The sequence below is a fragment of the Lethenteron reissneri genome, chromosome 36 (genome assembly GCF_015708825.2).
Source record: "Lethenteron reissneri isolate LAM-NWPU_2019-01 chromosome 36, ASM1570882v1, whole genome shotgun sequence".
NCBI lineage: Eukaryota > Metazoa > Chordata > Hyperoartia > Petromyzontiformes > Petromyzontidae > Lethenteron > Lethenteron reissneri.
Genome location: NC_083814.1, coordinates 4,987,998 through 5,007,456, shown reverse-complemented (window position 1 = coordinate 5,007,456; position 19,459 = coordinate 4,987,998). Strand labels below are relative to the sequence as shown.

The following is a 19,459-nucleotide window of genomic DNA, read 5'->3' as shown; positions in this document are numbered from 1 at the left end:
CACACACACGCACACGTGTACCGGGCTATAAGACGCACCCTTTGCTTTAACATACGGGGGGGGGGGGGGGGTGTGCGTCGTATAAACCGGGAGAATACAGTAATTGTAGGGTAATCACACAAAACCACACGCGCACAATACTTTTCATAGACACAGTTGCAGTATCTGATTATTATTTTTTTTTAAATGTAAATAGTATTGAAATAAACAATTACATTGATTTCCAAACATAAGCCAACACCTTGAAATCTGCTCATGTTAGGCATGGACGATTCATTGAACTTGTTTTTTTTTAAATAGAGAATTGAATAATAATTATCCAGTGCAACATCCGAGGTAATTAAACATAGTATGCAGTAGTTTTGCACATTACTATTCATTATACCGTATATCTATCAGAGGACATGCTTTCACCGACAGTGACATCCTATTTGTTGAACTCGTTCGTGCATTTAAAAGCGATATGCACACCCCCTGACATTTCATCACCAAATAAATAAAGTTTTGCTATGAAAACACACTGCGGTTTGGTGTAGGGAACATTCCGCGTGTTCTTTCACGGTTGGTGTGAATGGATACGCTGCACATAGCGCGGCTAATAGAAGAGGTCACTCTTTTATGTTATTAAAAAAGGAATTTGTAAACTCTATAACAACAACCGGGATTCATCCCCACTGTAATGGCTACATTAGAGGTTCGCTTGCCTCTCCGGGCCAGATGTCGGCTGTGGCCGGATGCCTGAAGAGTAACCGTACGATACGAATGTTTTAAATAAATAAATAAATACCGCAATTAAAGCGATTGATCAAATTATGCAGTAAACGCACCCAGCCTGTTTATCAATCCACATCTGGACGAAGGCCTCCCCACGTCGTTCAGGCAGTGAGGGTTTGTTTAACCATACTTCACCTTTGCCGGTCAGTGCACGTTGGTGAATGTGGCGGTGGGGAGGGGGTGGTGGAGGCAGAACAGCAATGGACTTTGCTGCACTTCCCTCTACTGCCCACGACGCCCTCAACAGCTGTCTGTCCGTTGGGCACGGTGTCCGTCGCCCATCCGAGCACGCCCCACGCTCGATCCGGGATTTGGCTTTCTGAGATCCGGCGAAGATTGGGCGCATCCAGGGTGATTTGATCGTAAGACGGTGCAGTTGATATTTTCTTTCCAAATTAAACACCGTACAAAATCCCTATATCTCACGAATGGCATCAAATAGCACGATTTGATTTCGAATCGCAATTCGTCCATTTCTCTTTGCTCATATCAACCGATACGTAATCTTTTTCACAAACAAGAGACAGTGCAAGCGAGCGAGAGAGAGATTTATATATGAATTACCATTCAATAACAGGAGATGCAACTTTGTGTCTGTGTATGTATATGGCCTTGCAGTCCATGGTATAAAATGGACGTGTGGAAATGGCAATGGAGCGAGTGAGTTTTCAGTGGAGCAGCTCGTTCAGCAGATCATGGACAGCCACCAAGCCAAGCCGCAGCCCAGGACACACACCTGCTTGTGCAATGGTAGGCAAACAAACACCCCGCCCAGGTATCACTGTCGCACCTGCATAGAAGGCAGCGTGTGGAGAGTGGTTCAGTATTGCCAGAGACCCGACGCTTTTACCCTGGGTTTCAATGCCTGCTTCGAATGGACTCGCCAACCCGCTGGAAGTTTTAGTGAAACGTTAGGACGATGCAAAGTGCTTTTGTACGGCGTCAACGATAGCGAGTGTCATTTAGCCCTGCACTTGCCCCCCCCAGTCGAGTACTTAACTCGCCGTATTGCAGGACGCTCAGCAGATTTTCGATACGTTCAGCGCCTGAAAGATGAGACGCCCCCTGAGCTTTAAAGCGAGTAGTTAAATTAATACGCTGCAGGTATTGCTGATATTTTGCACACAGGGGAGGATCCTTCGTTCCGTCACCCCACGCGGTATCAAGCAACGGCCAACCATTCCTCCTACACGCAATGTGCAGGCTGCGCACCGTCAGGGATCGCCGTTTGCACTGGAAATAAAAACAAAAATCCCATATTGGTTGATAATTGGGGGCCACGTTGCATGTTTCAATAATGAACGAGTATGGTAACCTCCAGTGCTGTGGATAAAATGTCACTTTCTGACAAAGTAAAATTCCACACACCGGGATGTAATTGTCAGTGGAGTTTATTTTCAAGCGTCCTGAACATTTTTATAAACTATTAGTAGACAGTTGCATCAACAATCTAACCATCGTCGCTAAATGTAGTGCAGTTACACAGCGAAGCAACTTCAAAATTTAGTGGTTAAATCCTGTATAGTCCCCTATGTGTGCTAGGAGGAATACAACCATAATGCTGCTTCAATGCAGCACTGGAGTAAGGGTTGCTTTCTGTGTTTTTTGACAATTCACTTAGATGTGCCATTGCAATAGGTCCCACAGCAGAAGCAGCAACGATAAGCATTGATTATAATGTGGAAGTTGCCAATTGATCCACGTGCGTTTTGAGTCATGGTAAGGCAGCCAATTGCATCGGGGGGGGGGGGGGGGGGGGGGGAAGGGGGGAAAGGCACTCTTAAACTAACTCATTTAGTCCCTGGGCATACTGAACCACCCCTCGTGTATCTTGGAGCAGTGGTTTCCAATGATTGGCCTTGTGAGCAGGTTTCATTTTGTTTGGATGCATGTATTGCAATTTAGTTGGCCCTCCCGCAGTCTTACAAATGAAATAAATATTTCTGAACATAGACCGGGAAAAAATATACGTGTCCAAATTATTTATTGACAAGTGCTAAGCTTTTTATGGCTGTATCGATTGGTAATTTGGGTTCGCTAAATTTATATGGACAGTTCAATTAAAGTGAGGTCGAATTAGAAAACATTAATAAAGTGAAGGAAATATTTGTGTTATTTATGATGAGTCGAGGCAAATTCCCAGGCATAAGGAATAATAATAGTAATAGTTATTCAACTTCACAAACACAAAATGCCATACATTACTAGCACCAGAGTTAAAAAAAGTTGTTTTATTTTATAAATAAAGCACCCCGAGTTGGTGCAGCCACTGAGAAATCTTGGGAACCACTGCCCAAGGATTTTATATAACAACCTACACATCCCTTCACTAACGGTGCATGTAAATGGCATGGTTATGTAAGAATATACCAGTATTATAATCACAATATGGAAATATGTTTACAGAAAAAAGTGTTTTCAATGTGAGTGCGATACTTTGAAGGTGGCCTAAATTAAAAGCCTGCAGATTAACGTTTCAATAATACACACTTTGAACATATAGCATGTGATTGTAACCAATCTTAATGGATTAATGCATGCACATTACATTCATACCCAAAACTTACGCATGCCTCATGTTCAATGTATACTCAATAAATAGTTATAAATATATATGCACACACATATATTTGTTTTTACCAGATGTATATTACATATACCTAAGCAACATTAGAACAGAGGCTAGTGATATAGAGGGCATGGGTTAATGATCAGACGCGCTTCTGCGGCCGTCTGGAACGCTCTTCCTTCCGATATTAGAAAGTCACTGGAGCTTTGCACTTTTAAATAATCCAGATTGAAAACTAATTTCTTTGGAACTGCTTTTTGCGTTTAGTTTGTTGTCCTTCCCCCGCGCCTCCGATTACCACGGTTGGCTACGTACGGTGCAAAATAATTTCAACATACATAAATACGTTAACAGAATACATATTTGTGACGGATAGCTGAGCCTCACTAATGCCACAGTCGATGCATTCCACTGTTGGTTAATAGCTTGTGGTGGAGTTAAGGGTGGGTGCCTCAGACTTTTCAAGTTGTTTGGCCATTGCATGACACAGTAATTCCACGTGAAAATGTAACGCGTGTTCTGGATTTCTCCAGTCTAAATAAATATTCTGATCCTGAATGTGTATCTACAAAGGATATGAGTCACTTTTGAAGAGATGCGAGAGACAAAATAGCATTATTTTTACGAAGATACGCACACATTTTTGCAAATTGGCCACTATCTTTGGTACTTAATTGACAATATAAAAAAACAAATTAACAATATTCTTACATTTCCAAATCAGTAAACGTTTCTTTCACTTTTTAGGCATGCTCTTGTGAGTGGATGTTTGTTCAGAAATAAATAATTGTGTGACCGCAATGCGTGTAGGTAAACTTATAACAGACATGATATGTATGTGACTTCTCGTATTTTTCGTATGTCATTGCAGCAGATCACGTGTTCACGATTTTAGAAAAAGATTAAGATCATCATACATTTGCCCAACACACAAAGAACACAATAATGTATTGCTCATTATTCACCAATATTTGTAGTTTTAACCATATTAGTTGTCAGACATTTGCTTTAGCTGTCAACAAGGATGCCCTGTCAAATTCACTCTCAACCCAATACACCGACATGAGAGGTAACTTGAATATGACACCGGTACAAGGTCACCAGGGGAGATACGTGTGGACGTATAAAGCCCACGAGTAAACAGTGGCCGACATATATCCGGAAAAAATTTGTACGTGGCATTGAGAAGAAAGGGGTAAAAACAGTAAATTGGGAGCACGCATGTGCTAGCCAACCAAATGCTCGCCATAACTTGTGCCCCTGAACAAACTGGTAGGTCAATCGCTAGTAATGCTCTCCCACAGTAGCCGCACTTTTGCATACCCATCTCCGGCACTTCGCCAGGGCCCCCTTTACATTTTTACGTTCACTGTACAGTTTTTACCGGGTGTACTGTTGTTCCAAGGGATGTCGACAAAGCAGAGACTATTGAGAGAAGCAGGACAACGCTTTGACGACAAACCCCCATCGCAGGCGTTCGCAACTTGCGTTCAGATTCTCCAACCAAGATGCTGTTGCAGGCCTCAGATGTGCGTTGTGTTGTGTGACATCACCCCGCCGCTCAACTGCTTAGCGGGAGCTGCTGCGCTACAGCCCTGGATGTTAGACGATGTGTCCCATCAATTGGACCGCCGCAATGACAGCACCATGCTGGATATCGCGGTGATAATCGATAGCGATGAAAACAGAAACTAAATGACAGTTTTTTCAGAGGGAATCTTTTCCACAGAGACATTTTTATTCTGGCTTCCCGGAGAAAATGCACCCGGGCGGGCGCGAACATCTATAACCTCCAGTCCTGTCCATTGTGCGCTTCTCACTCGCGCCATTGTCTCTCGTTGAACGCGTTCACGCGCCGCCACTGTTCCCTCGCGCCCCGCCATTGTTATTGACTGCTTTCTTCTGGTTAGGGGCTGCAGGGAGCACACCGCACAAGTGCAACAGCACGAAGCACCGCATCATCTCGCCCAAGGTGGAGGCAAAGGGCGGCGGCGGCGCTGCCGCACAGGCCGCCCTCACCGAGGTACAGAACATCTCCTCCGCCTCCTCATCCACCTCCTCGTCCACCTCCTCGTCCTGCGAGACCAAGTGCGAGACGGAGCCGAGCAGCTGCAGCCCCGGCCAGGAGAGGCCCATGGGGAAGGGCTCCAAGGCGAGCCCGTCGCCTTCCCCACCTTCTTCGTCCACCTCGGCGCTGCAGCAGCAACAGCTGCAGCAGTTGCAGCGGCAGCAGCAGCAGCAGGGCGGCAGCAGCGAAGTGGTGTCGTCGTCCACCTCCGAGAGCCAGGTGGAGATCCCGGACACAACGCAGAACTCCCCGCTCGGCTCCGCCAACAACTTCTTCGGCGAGGCGGATGGCCTCGCCATGGCGGCGGTGACGTGCAGTCTCCCGCAGAACGCCGTCATCTTCATGACGGGCATCGCGGGCGGAAAGCCCGTGCCCATATCCACCGCGCTGTCCGGCGGGCAGCAGTTCATGTCGCTCGCCGCGTCAGCCGGCGGCCAGGGCCTGGGCCTCACCGTCAACCAGGAGCTGTCGCTGGAGTCCGTTCGACCGAACCTGGCGCTCCCGCCGACGGCCAACCACGAGCTGTCGGGGCTGGCCGCGGGGTCGAGCTCCGAGCTGTCGGGCCTGACCCTGCTGCCGCACGGCGGCCTGGACTCCGCCCTGGCGCTGGCGGGGGCCGTGGCCGTCGACCACCACCAGAGCATGGACACCGGAGACGGTGGCGGCGGTGGCGGGGCCTCCATCATCAGCGCCCCGTCCACGTTCGACCCCGACGCTTTCCTGAACAGTCCCAAGCAGGGCCAGACGTACGGAGGGGGCCTCAACAAGGACTCCATCAACCCGGGGTACGCGTCTCCGGGCACCGCCGAGGCTGTCTTCAGCCCGGCAACGGGACTCATTCATTCGTTGAAGACGGAAGTCAAAGGAATGGATCACCAAGTGGACGAGGAGTACGGGGGGATGATTGTCTCGTCCGATCCCGTTGCCTCCACGCTTAAGCCAGACAACCAGTTGCTTATCAACTCTGAGTCGACCAACCAGATTATTAAGGGGACGTTGATCTCCTCTGGGTGCCTGAGTCCCTCTACGACTCTGGAGAATATGGACTTCAGTAGCCTTTACACACACAAGCCTTATTCAGCCATCACCTACACGCACCTTCCTGCCAGCCCCCCTTCCTCCTTACAAATACAGCACCAGCAGTCACAGCAGCAGCAGCAACAGCAGCAACAGCAGCAGCCGTCTCCTGGGTTTTTCACATTGCAGGAGAACCCCACAAAAGAGGAGCATCAGCCGCAGCAGCAGCAGCAGCAACAACAGCAACAACAACAACAGCAGCAGCAGCACCTTGGCTGCAGCAAGCCGGCGAGCCCGCTCGCCCAGACCCAGGTCCTGAAGACGGAAAGTCCTACGCAGTTTTCAGCAGTGTGTGCTGGAGTCAATGGCAACGGGCCTAGTGTCAGCGGTGGAGTGAGCGTCCCTTCCCCCAGTGTGAAATCGGACCCAAGCTCCCCGGTGCGATTGTACCAGTACCAGCCGGAGCTGCAGGCAATGCCCCAGCAGGACGTGGAGACGGCCATGGACACCTCGGTGTCCGTGAGCGTCCACTCGTCGACGGGCGACATTGCGATGGCGCCCAAGGTCCCGTCGGACGCCGGGCGGCAGTTCTCGGAGCCCAAAGTGAGCAGCAGCAGTAACGGTGGCACGGGGCTAGCGGCGCTGCAGGTGAGTCCAGAGAAGGCGTGCGTGACGCGGAGTGCAACGTCACGTGTCCGACTGTCACCTACCCCGCCAAGACCAATTAACCACCCACACCCATGACCCATGACAATATTATTAATATCGATACTATAATACAACAATCGGCTGATAATATATTTAATCTCACTAAAACTAAGCAAATTAATGAATTCTCCAGACTACAAAACAAACAAGTCCCAAATAATAACGAACAATTAAAAACAAAACTGTAATGAACTTAACTAACACTGATTTAACCAGTGACATGATTTCCGTCCTTTCTAAATGCCTTAACTTTGCCGTTGCCCCACGCACAATTCCAGTAGATGAGATAATTGACAAGGTGGAATCAGCGATAAGACATCTTTCACATAACGAGACAGAGAAGACTAGATACAAGGTTGCCAAAATATTTGAGAATAGCAAAATACCAAAAATAAATATTAGCTTTGGTGAAGCATAAGCCTTAAGAGAGCTTCAATTAAATAAATAAATTCAAATTCTGGCAGCTGATAAAGGCCGCACTACTGTAGTGATGTTGTAGCGATGTCCCGATCAGATTATGATAATACAATTAAAGATTTATTGGAGGAAGATATCTACATTAAAATGTAACGAGATCAACCAATACTTTAGAATGCAAGACTTCTGCAATCATTGCAAATTCATTAATCCCCAAGATGGAGCAATACCAAATTAAGCTACGGGCCTCAAAACCTCCAAGATTGTATGGGCTACCAAACATTCATAAAATCGGTATCCCATTACGACCTATAGTAAGTACAATAGGCTCTGCCACATATAAATTAGCAAAATATGTAACGAAACAAATACAACCCTACATCGGTAGGACATCTTCATTTATAAAAAATTCATGAACATCTTGTGAATGTGATTAAAGATATTAAACTTAACTCTAATTATATTCTGGTAAGTTTTGATGTAATTTCTCTGTTCGCTAAGGTTCCAGTTAACGAGTCACTTAATTTACTTGATACACTAGTAAAGAAGACAGGTTTACCAGGACATATTCCAAAACTAGCTGGCCATTGTCTAAATAACACTTACTTCTTATGGAGAGGGGATTTCTTTAAACAAAAGGTAAGGAAGCAGCAATGGGACTCTCCTTCGTCTCCTGCTTTTAGCAAATCTGTACATGGAAAACTTTGAAACAGGAGCACTTGCCTCAAGTACATTCAAACCATCTTTTTGGTTTAGATATGTTCATGACACTTTGGTTGTCTGGCCACATGGTAAAGATACACTTAATGAATTTTTAAATAATCTCAATGCACAAAACCGAGCCATTCAGTTCACCATGGAAATGGAGGTGAACAACACACTCCCCTTCTGGATATTTTGCTTGAACGTGGTCAAAATGGCTAAATAACACACAGCATCTACTGAATGCAGATTCGCATCATCACCCAGCACAGAAATCCTTCTCATCAAGACGCTCAATCATCGGGCAAAGACAGTGTCAGATGGTGAAAATCTTAAGGAAAGAGATTACACATGTTAAATAAGCACTAAGACTGAATGGCTACAATAATGCTCAAATTAAGGGAGCATTGAATGCCAAACCAAGACCGAACAATACTGCTGAAAGTGATCAGATTATCAAAACAATTAAAATACTATATATCTCGGGAGTTACTGACAAATTAGCCCGTGTTGTGCAAAAGCAAAACATTAAAGTGAGTTTTGGTATGGTACACACAATTCAAAAACTAGTGTCTTGTACTAAGATTAATTAGCGAAGTAATCAACAGAAGGTGTATATCGGATCGATTGCTTATACGATAAGTGTTATATTGGACAGACGGGATGTAACATTAGCGTAAGACTAAAAGAACACCAAAGGAACATTACATTATCCCAAACACTAGTTGTCAGGAGTGGCAGAGCATGCTTGCCAACAAGGACACTCAATTGATTTTGATAACGTTGAAGTGTTATGCAGAACTAATTATTACTGGCCAAGACTAGTTAGTGAATCAATCGAAATTGAGAAGAATTCAAATAATTTCAACCGCTGTGATAGCTACAGACTCAGCGCAGCCTAGAAGGGTATGTATTAAGTAATACACAACACATATTGCAATTCCTTACAGGTGAGTCACATGCTAAGGTGGCTGATTACTGATCTGTTACATAATTGTATACACCCCCACTTCCGCCTCTGATCTCGAAACCTGATTTCATGCCGTAACGTCGCCAACCATGCTAACCCGAGGTGCAGATAATCTTGCAGATTATTGGCAGTGTTCCACGTAAAAGGCAAAGGTGGTGCAGTGGTGCAAAATATAGTCAAGTTCTGCAATTATCGGTGCTCTACGAAACATTTGACCATTATTGAGTCATGGCAAAGCCAACACGGTGGCGTGTAGCGTAGTATCAACAAGACTCAGTTATTGCAACTCACTACTCTATGGCACGTCTGGCAAAAACATTACCATGCTGCAGGGTCTACAAAATTCTCTGGCACTTGTCGTGACGGGGTACTGCAAGATCTGACCATGTCCGTCCAGTGTTTGCCGAGCTGCATTGGCTTCCTGTTGCCAAATGAATACATGATAAGGTCGAACTCATTACACACGAAGTGCTTGCCACAAATTAACCACAATACCTTTCTGATCTCATCAAGGAGCATAAACCATCATGCGAGCTCTGGTCATCCTCGCAGCAGCAATGGCTTTTGGCTAGCCATCAAAAAAAGACGGTCAATGCATTGCGTGCTATCAGGTGTGCTTCTGCGGCTGTCTGGAATGCTACTGGAGCTATGCACTTTTAAATCTATATTGAAAAGAATTTTTTAAACTGCTTTTTGTGTTTTGTTTGTTATCCTTTTCCCGCACCTCCGATTAGCACGGTTGGCAATGGTGTAATGTACGTGGATTATTTAATTATTGGCCTTAAAGGTTAAGCTTCTTTTGGTATGTGATCATTCTTCCTTGGTGCTGCATTACCCGCGTGGTGTTTTAGGTGTCAATTTATTTTGACAAGTTAAGCACGCGAAACGATCTTGGTATGCCAGTAATAGGACGAGGCATTACAACACTTAAACCAGTAGTTCTCTTCTTAACCTGGGGTGCACGCACCCCCTGGAGGTGTGAAATGCCCTTTCTGGGGGTGTGAGACATGCCAGATGTTTTTAGAAGGTAGATCATCGAAACACAAATTAAGCAGGGCACGTAAGTACAACTAATTTGCTTAATCAAACCTATGTATTTATTAATATTATACACATTTTTACGATTGAGAACCAAAGGGGTGCAAAGCTGCAGTAAATGTTAAGAACCGCTGACTTAACCTGTGGAAGAAAACGTATCGCGATAACAGATGTTTTCAATGACATACACGGTTGTTTTTTTCCCTTCATTATATGCACATTATACATTTTCGAGCCTGTGTGGCTACATTCTCAGCAGCAGTGAGCAGAAATAATCCATAGTTGTACTGCACTTCTGCGCTTCCTCGTCTCTGCCTCCTGCCTTCACGTGCCAGCGCTGGGCAGCGTGGTGAAGTACGGTCAGAATAGCCCCGTGTGCCATGCACACGGCGTGGGGGAGGCCGTCATCTAGCAGGGAATGAGTGAATGAATAAATGAATTGCTGGTGCTGCTTTCGGATGGACGCTGATCAACGCTTTCTTTTTCTGCAGGCGGGCAATGCAGGAGACCTGTATAACATGGTGCAGAGCGACATGGCCAGTGCGTCAGCCAGCAGCGGGACGAGCTCTGGCGGTGGCGGCGGGGGAGGCGGTGGTGCATCGAACATGGAGATCAACCTGGAGCAGTTTGACCTGACCTTCGATAGCCAGTTCCCTGACCTCATGGCCGACTTCATGGCTACGGACTCTGGAGGTAACATACATGCGTGTCTACGTGCATGCCTGCCGTAGATAACAAAGTGAAAGAGCTTATTTCAGGCAGCGGAGAATGAAGTCGTGTCCATTCTAATCGTGTAGAAACTTATTAAAGTTGACAAGACACACTATTATATTTATGTATGTCTGCCTAGTCTTATCTTGGTGTGAGTGGCAGTCAAAATGCTTTGAGAACAGGATATTAAAAGTACTTGCATGCCTCGATTAGCACGCATTACTTTTTTATCAGTTGTTCTGAACATCAAATGAAATTTTGTAATACTTTTGTAGGTTACGATTTCAAATTTAATTCACCTAATATATCAGTGCCTGTGTGTCTGGTTTAAAATCCCAGACAGCTGCCGAGACATGAGAATAGGTTTTTTCCCCATTTTTCTGGCAACAAAAAAAAACACCTTTTACAAGGATTCATTTCTGCATTAACCACAATACTCGTGGTCAGAATGCAAAAAAAAATACTCTGATAATGTATGCATTGTCTTTGAAACTGTTTGGTCCACACCAGAGATGGCTTTCTTTTGAGCCTCGTCTCAAACGGTGTTAGACCAGAAGACGCCAAAAGGCGTACAGCACAAAGACAATACACAATCAGAGTAATGAGAGCTCGGGGTGAGCATCAACATCATGGGACCTCTTTTGCCAATACCAAAATATGAGAAAAAACCTATTCTCATATTTTGGTACTGGCAAAGGAGGTCCCATGATGTAGCTGCCAAGACATTGCACCCTCTTCTAATGTAGAGTGAGTTGATTCTATTACAACAGTTGCACATGAATGCAAATAATAAATAACTGATATACTTTTCGGGTTGCAACGCGTGTTGTTCAACATAATACCTGACATTCCGTTCCATGTGCTGGGGACTTCATTCATAACTTAATTAAGTTAATGATTTCATTAAGTTCGTCAAAAAGCTCCCAGGCTATAATGCACAATCTCAAAGCCTGCCCAGTAGCTTTTCATCTGCATCGACTTAGCTTTGCTCTGAACGACTTCTTCTGTTAATGCAAATGTCAATATGTTGAGGACTGCTATCCACAATCAGTGAGGGCTTCAGGAGAGACAGTTTGTGTCGTTTTGCTACTCCTCCATTGGAGGAGCGCAGACTACAGTGGTTTACTATAAGGTAACCCACAGTTGGGGTTGCATGGTCACAATCGCACTGTGGCCTGCCTGAACATGCAATGACACTGATTTTGCAGGAAGCTATACTGTTAGGAACCACCTGGTTCCACCAGCCCACAGGGGATTATTGTGTCCGTCCGTCGTGCATCCAAAAATGGGAGGGGTGGGGCTGGGTGGAGAGGGGAGGGTGGGGAGGGGCTTGGTGGGGAGGGGAGGGTGGGGAGGGGCTGGGTGGGGAGGGTGAGGCTGGGTGGGGGGTGGGAGGGGTGGGGCTGGGTGGGGAGGGGCTGGTCACCCCGTGGTGCCCTTATAAAACTCAACGTTTAACCTACTCACGCCGGCTTGTGCCCGCCCTCACAGTCGGCCATATTTGCGGAATACACCACGCCGCCGTTGACCCTGGCCACTGACCGAGCAACCCAACGTTCCTACCAGCTCCCTCCGCAGGAATGTGTTATAAGGGTATAATCGCACCAGACATAGTTGTGCGGTGTCACCTGTGATTATTACAGGCTGCAGATGCATAAGAGCAATTATATGACAATAATCACTGTCATTGTTCACTGGAAACAGGTTTGATGAGGAGAAAACGTAGTAACTTTGTGTGGCAATGACATAGTGACATAACAATGTAAACAATACACCCCCTTCACGTATTATCCCTCCACGTAAAAAAAATACGAGTCTTTTTTTAGACATCCCATCAGCCGCATGGCCTTCTGAGAGTGTCAATTACTTTCAGCAGCATTCGTTCAACGCAAGCAAACTCTCGACTGGTTTTGACATTGAGCGTCTCATCAGCAGAGTCCGGCTTGCACGAACCTATGCTGTTGAACTCTGACAGGTGTTTACATGTGGCAGCTTTCAGCGGACTCATCTTGTCAGTTCACTCTTTGTGTCTAGCGGCGCGGCAGGTGGTGTGGCAACCATTCCAAGTTACTATTTTTGCCGGCAACGACTTCCCTAAAATTGCCCCCGAGTGCTTCGTGACCTCAAGGGGTGACGAAATATAACCCCGTGTTGGTCACGTGAACTGTCACTTACCTAACGATTTTTAGTGTGTTTATATTGTGACAGGAGGGACATTGCGATTTATCTGGGTGTGCGTAGCAAAAATATGACTGCCTGTTGGTGGAATGGACTAACAAACATTGCAGACTATGGCAATAACAGGAACAATACAGATGATTAATAGTCATTCTGATAGTCATACCAATGGATAAAATGACCCCATTTCTATGACAGTTGGGCATAATGAAATATGCTTAGCCCAGGAAGAGCTATCAAAGGGTGGTTTGATGCAGATTACAGAGCGTTTTATTTAATCAATTATATGCTCGTAATGCAATTCACTTAAATGAGGGTTAAATCATTGGAAGACAATGCTTTTTTCTCAAGCTCTTCTTGGAAAAGATCTACCAATTGACGTTGACAACCAGATGTGTAGCACAGATAGCACAGAGGACTAGGCCATTTACTTGCACTTATAGTGGCAATCACGTAAAACTGAAATTAATTCGGCAGGCATGAGGATGCCCCATAAAGCGTTCTGTAGCATCGTAATGGAATTTCAAACTTCTTTGGAGTCCAAAAGGATGTGTTTGAAATCGGCTAGATTGTTTTCCTTTTGGAAGCACTATATTGGAGCAGAGACCCGGGCATGACTGGCCTGAGAGCCGAGTTTAATTTTGGATTCACGATGAGTGAAGATAAATTGGAATTCATTCCACACTGGTGATGGTTTAAAAGTATCAAGTGTACATTGAGTGTAGAATTCTCTCTTACCACTCACATGCCCTGTAGTGAGCCACTGAATAAATAAAACAAATCTTTCTCAAAACTAGCGCTATTATTAACTTATAATTCATGATACCAGATTGGAAATATGTTTTACATGTAGCTGCTCTCCTGCAATATGAAATTACGTGTTTTGTGGCATCTGATGCATGGGTCATGGACAGTATTATTTAAAAGTTTGCAAAAATGCATGCACGATCTCGTCAGTGTGAGTGGGGTACTCGTGAAGCGACTCGCTTGTTCTACTTTAAGCGGGAGGAAAGTTAGATCTGATTGTTGGATGTTGTCATTCAGAATACATGAAACATTGTGTTTTAAAGTTGCAGTATCACAATATGAGGCCTACGTGATAGCAAAACACGTGTGTACATATGTTTCGACGTCTAATCCTGACTCTTGCACAGTAGACTTAAGATTGTACGTAATATATGCATGATTATAATTAATATTGTACTGGGTTTTTTTCTTCTAAGGTTTTTTTTACATTCCCAGCTCTTTACGTTTTAATTAACTTGTCCACGTTGTACTTTCACAACATTGCGAATGTATTACACATTGAAAAGTAAGACACGCGGCAACCTTTCTATCGGCGAGTAAAAATACTAAATAACTCATGACCTGTCATACATAATTTTTCTTCGCGTGAAAAATGACAACAGTTCATTGTTTCTGAAGCTATTGCAAAAAAATCAGTCTTACCCTGGGTCCCGCCTTTTGTCGTTCTGCACCATCCCTCCAGGTGGAGGCTCCCGCAGTCTTTACGGCCTACAGGAGAGGCTCATCGAGGGCAGCAGCAACGGTGGTGGCGGAACTGTGAGCACTTTCACGTCACACGTCCCCATGAACTGCACGCAGCCACAGCAGCAGCAGCAGCCACAACAACAGCAACAGCAGCAACAACCACAGAGTCAACAGCAAGCCCAGAATGGGCTACCTGGCCTACAGCTGAGCACGGCTGGCAGCTCGGTTTCGTTTGTGGGGATGGCTGGTGTGGAGTCGCCGCAGGGCATGGTGGGAAGTGATGGACATGGGGCCGGCACTGGGCAGCTGGTGACTGTGACAGATTTTTCCCCGGAATGGTCCTACCCTGAGGTGAGTGTCTTATATCACATGTATTTTTCATTTTGTCATTTTCTTTTATCACGGGTGCTGAGCACAGGCCCAAAGGCCCTGAAACACTGAGCGGCCAGCAATGAACAGCGGTGTTGAAGGTGTCCCAGAATAAATGTGCGATCGGTTTAATATGTTTCTTGAATTGAGCACGGTTGTAAGACTTTGGGAAAATAGTCAATGGACAGGGAATTCCAATCTCGAGCATTGCAGAGGAAGAGATGTAGAAAGAGAAGCTATTTTAACTCGCGGTATGTTTTGGATGTTACAATATGCCGAGGATTTCATTAATGGATTCCACTCCTCCACAAACATTTGTTTCACGAAAATTATTTGGGTGCTTATTTTCCTGGTGTGTTTGGGTTCTATCTCAGTTGTCTCACGCCTCTGTTTTATTTGTTACAAATGAGGGTGTTGGGGCTACTCGTGCCATTGTAATTCGATGGCATGTGGAGTCGTTGGAGTTTGTAAACACTCAGTAATGCACTTAACTCAATGCCGAAACACAATACAGTCCTACGCTGTGACACTCACCACCCAGGAGAGTTAAGTTACGTGCAGCCATCTTGCCAGCGATGCGCTATGCTGATTTCGTTTGCGTCGACCTAAATATAAATATATTTGTCAGTGTAACTCCGTTTAGCGTTCAAAGTGGGGTAATCTACTCTCCGAGTTTTCCACCCACTTTTATCTGTCTGTGCAGAGCTTTGAGTGTTACCAGCCCCTGTCCATGTCGGGGGTTTTTTTCTCCGGGACACTTGATTTGATTCGTACATGGAGCCAAACACTCATGAATGGAGGAGGTGCGGGAGAGGGGAGACAACAAACTAAACTACTTTTTGTGTTGAGTTTGTAGTGTTGCCCTCACACCTCCGATTAGCACGGTTAGCTATGTACGGTATGAAAGAAGTTCAACATATGTACATACTATGGAATTGGCCAAACAGCCCATTTATTGTAGGAGACCCTTCAAGCAAAAGCAATCTTGACACCCAGCGAGGCTGTCCTGGGTAAATCGCAAGTATCGATTTGGCATTGAGACTTTGTCAGAAGCGGGGTCACGTTTCCGTTGCTCGCCATGTTCGTGGATAACCGTGTGTCCCCGCCCCAGCCACGTATCGTGGGTCCATCGGCAGGAGCAATGCGAGCACAGCCGCGCATGATGATGACATGGGTGCAGTGAAACGTCCCAATTGCCTCATTAGACCTAAGGAGAGGCGTGGGGTGGCAGGTGGGGGGGGGGGATGCTCTGCTTCTTCCACACATCCGCAGGTTGATGGTGAAAGTGTAGAAGTTTTTCGTGATATTATATTTTAGGTCTCTGCTGGCCCGCTTGCGTTGCCATATTCCCAGACTGCGCGCACTCGGCGCGCAATGTGCGTGATTGCTGTGCACTGAAACACGGCTGAGCAGGCAGTGGACCGACTTAATTCGAGATCAAAGAGAGGGCGGCCCCCCACCGTGTTCATGCGTTTGTTTTGTATCTGTTATGAGCAAACACTGTGGTGTGATATTATTTGTAAATCGAAAAAAAAAGGTGCATTGTTAATACGTCACATGATAGATTGTTTGAGTAGTAAAGGTTGTTCAGTGAGTTAATCCGCATTTGACGTAGATGGATAGAATGGCACTTGATTCACGAATGTAATGACATTTGTCATCTTTAGCATATGTAATATTTACACTATTCGTTGAGGTTTATTTTAATTAAGTTGATCTCATATGAACAGTGTATTTTGACGTGCACGGTAATGAAATCGCAATAACTTGTACTCGGTCAAAAAAAGTGTAACAGAATACTAATAAACCCATCACTTTCTATTCATGTATTCTTCTCAGGGAGGAGTGAAAGTTCTTATTACGGGTCCGTGGAATGTGAGCAGCGACAGTTACAGCTGTCTCTTCGACCAGATCTCCGTCCCTGCGACGTTAATTCAGAGCGGGGTGCTTCGCTGCTACTGCCCAGGTGAGACCATCACACTCGTCTACATTTGTAGCGATGGATCGTGGGTAGAGGGCGGGGTAGGTCAGGGGGTGCTGGTGCTGTCCCTCAGAGGGACCGTCTTAAAGCCTTCTACGCACACGTTCCCGGCCCATGCCGGCTATTGCTAATGTTACATGTTATAAAGAAGAGTACCCTGTGGATGAATAGCGGCATTGACTCGAGAAAAAATATTTTTACCACTGAACTTATTACAGGGAGCTCTAGAGAGCCCCTCTAGAGCAGTGGTTCTTAACCTGGGGTGCACGCACCTCCTGGGGGTGCGAGATGCCTTTTCTGAGGGCGCGAGAACATGCCAGATATTTTTTTTAAAAACACAAATTAAGCACGGGCACCTGAGTACAACTACTTTTCATCTTCTTGGTTCTTTCGGTAAAGTCACGTGACTTTACCGAAAGAACCAAGAAGATGAATCCCTGCAGTCACGAAAGCTTTAAATCGAAAAATACTACTTTGTGTCATCAAACCTATGTTTTAACATTATACATGTTTTAATGATTGAGAACCAAGACTGCAGTCAAGGTTAAGAACCACTGTTCTGGAGGATATCTTGGCCAAGTCTTCCATACTGGCCAAATGTCTTGAAAGAGGCTGGTGTACCCACACTTTACCCCCACCACACCGCGACCTGCCGACTGACTAACTTTTTGTAACCCATTTTACTGATGGCTGGACTTAGGTAAGAAAATTTGCACCATCGTTTCACCCATGTATGAAAAAAACAAATCATCCACCACACTATTTTGAAAGCGTAAACTGACAGCGAAAGGGTTCAATTTTATGAACACGTGTCTTGAAAGTTCACGTTTCTCGAGCAGCCAAGCGGTGTTAAAAAATAAGCCTGCATCTTGCAGTTATTTTATTTGAACGTTAATTTGACCTCAAGAGAGAGAGAGCCACGTACAGACTGCTCACTAGCTGAGTGCACAGCGGTAGAGCATCTGCCGCTGCGCTGTCGTGTGAGATGCACATTACATTCTGCACCGCTCCTACGTTGACAAAAAAACAATCCCAAACAACGTTTAATGAATTTAGAGTCAAATGAAAACTCGTGAAAATCAATAGCTCTTATGTAAGTTACGTATTTCAGGTTCTTTTCATGGGTTCCCGGCTTGGTTACTCATGAAACAATAATATTTTTTAATAATTCAAGAGCATTCTATTAATATCACTACTGACACCACTGCGGAGTGATCTTGACTGATTGTTAAAGGTATTTATCCTACAGTTCTATTCAAATTTACCCATCGCCTTCGAGTCACGAGACAAAACAAGAGTTTCGAAAATCTAGGACGGCGGTCTGCGCCACGTCTCACAATGGCTTTGCACAAGTGGTCTTTTACGACCCTTCTCCGTCAGCTCGCTGCACTTGTGCACTTGAGAACCCAGTTTAATCACAGGAGGCCTGTCTGGGTATGGACCCAGGGTCTCAGTGGCGCCAGCTCTAGTGCCCTGCCCTCTTGAGCTGCCCGGTCAACTACTGACCGTGATTTCCTCGTCTTGCACCCTGACATAAACAGCCCTGGCTCTGTCAACAAGATAATTACTCTTTTTCCTTGGGTTTGCATCTTCCTTGAAGAGGCCCTGTGGATTTCCATACAGGATTTCACAGCCGGTGCTTGAGGCTGCTCTGTGCTGCTTTTAAACATGCGTGGGAATCACAAGCTTATGTTATGAATTACATTTGATAAAATGCCTACTTTAGAAATCACATAGACATTTTTTTTATTTAATTCGGGGAATGAAAACGGCCGTCAAAATATTATCTCACCAAGTTCCATATAACCTCAAAAAATAAGTGCAAAACTGATTATTGCAATGTACATTGTAACATGCCATATAATTAGTTTATATGTACTGTATGCACAGTACGTTGTCTCCCCTTGAGTAAAATTGTCACGCTTTTCTTTTGGATATAATCCCTGGAAGTAATCATTGCAACTCTTATCTAGCAGAATATGATGACCGATAGAGCAAGCTGTTGGCATCAGGTAAGCATTCCCTCATCAAGTACCATAGTCCTGTTTGTTTTCTTGCTCAAGCAAGTAAAGATTCAAAGAAGGCCGTTACATAATTAACCATGCTTTAAAATGTAACTTTCCCATTAGTTAATACTACTGGTTGCCACTTACTAATTAACTTGCCTAGCTTAAAGTGCTTCGCAAATTGTGCAAATATTTAATATTTCCAAAAAGTTTCAAATAAAAAACAAATACATGTTTTCCCTTTATTTAGTTTAATATTGTACATGCGTCCCTCTACTGATGAGCCCCAGCGAAGGGAAAAACTGGTCCAGAGTGGCGTGGCTTAACATAAGTCTGGAAAACCACTCATCCCGTTTCATTGAAGTACATGCTGCATTTTTTAAGATACACAACTGCGGTTTACTGCGTACATTTTAGAGCTTGTGCTATTTAACTCTGCGAGGTGTTTCGGGGATGCACG

The 19,459-nt window shown here is 45.0% G+C and overlaps 1 protein-coding gene and 1 long non-coding RNA gene across 2 annotated transcripts in view; one reads left to right on the top strand and one right to left on the bottom strand.

The window, feature by feature from the left end:
* The window catches only part of LOC133351033 (calmodulin-binding transcription activator 2-like), a 615,463-nt gene that overhangs the window by 469,418 nt on the left and 126,586 nt on the right, over positions 1-19,459 (top strand). Inside the window, 5 exon segments of the mRNA XM_061565919.1 lie at positions 1,393-1,524; positions 5,254-7,076; positions 10,755-10,956; positions 14,642-14,994; positions 16,852-16,978. Coding sequence (XP_061421903.1) covers positions 1,393-1,524; positions 5,254-7,076; positions 10,755-10,956; positions 14,642-14,994; positions 16,852-16,978 — 2,637 coding nt within the window.
* LOC133351037 (uncharacterized) overlaps positions 1-19,459 on the bottom strand; it is a 61,559-nt gene that overhangs the window by 3,607 nt on the left and 38,493 nt on the right. The window contains exons 3-4 of the long non-coding RNA XR_009756141.1: positions 14,602-14,747; positions 6,885-7,070 (exon numbers count right to left, since the gene is read on the bottom strand). This is a non-coding gene — a long non-coding RNA (uncharacterized LOC133351037). The remainder of the gene's footprint in view (positions 1-6,884; positions 7,071-14,601; positions 14,748-19,459) is intronic.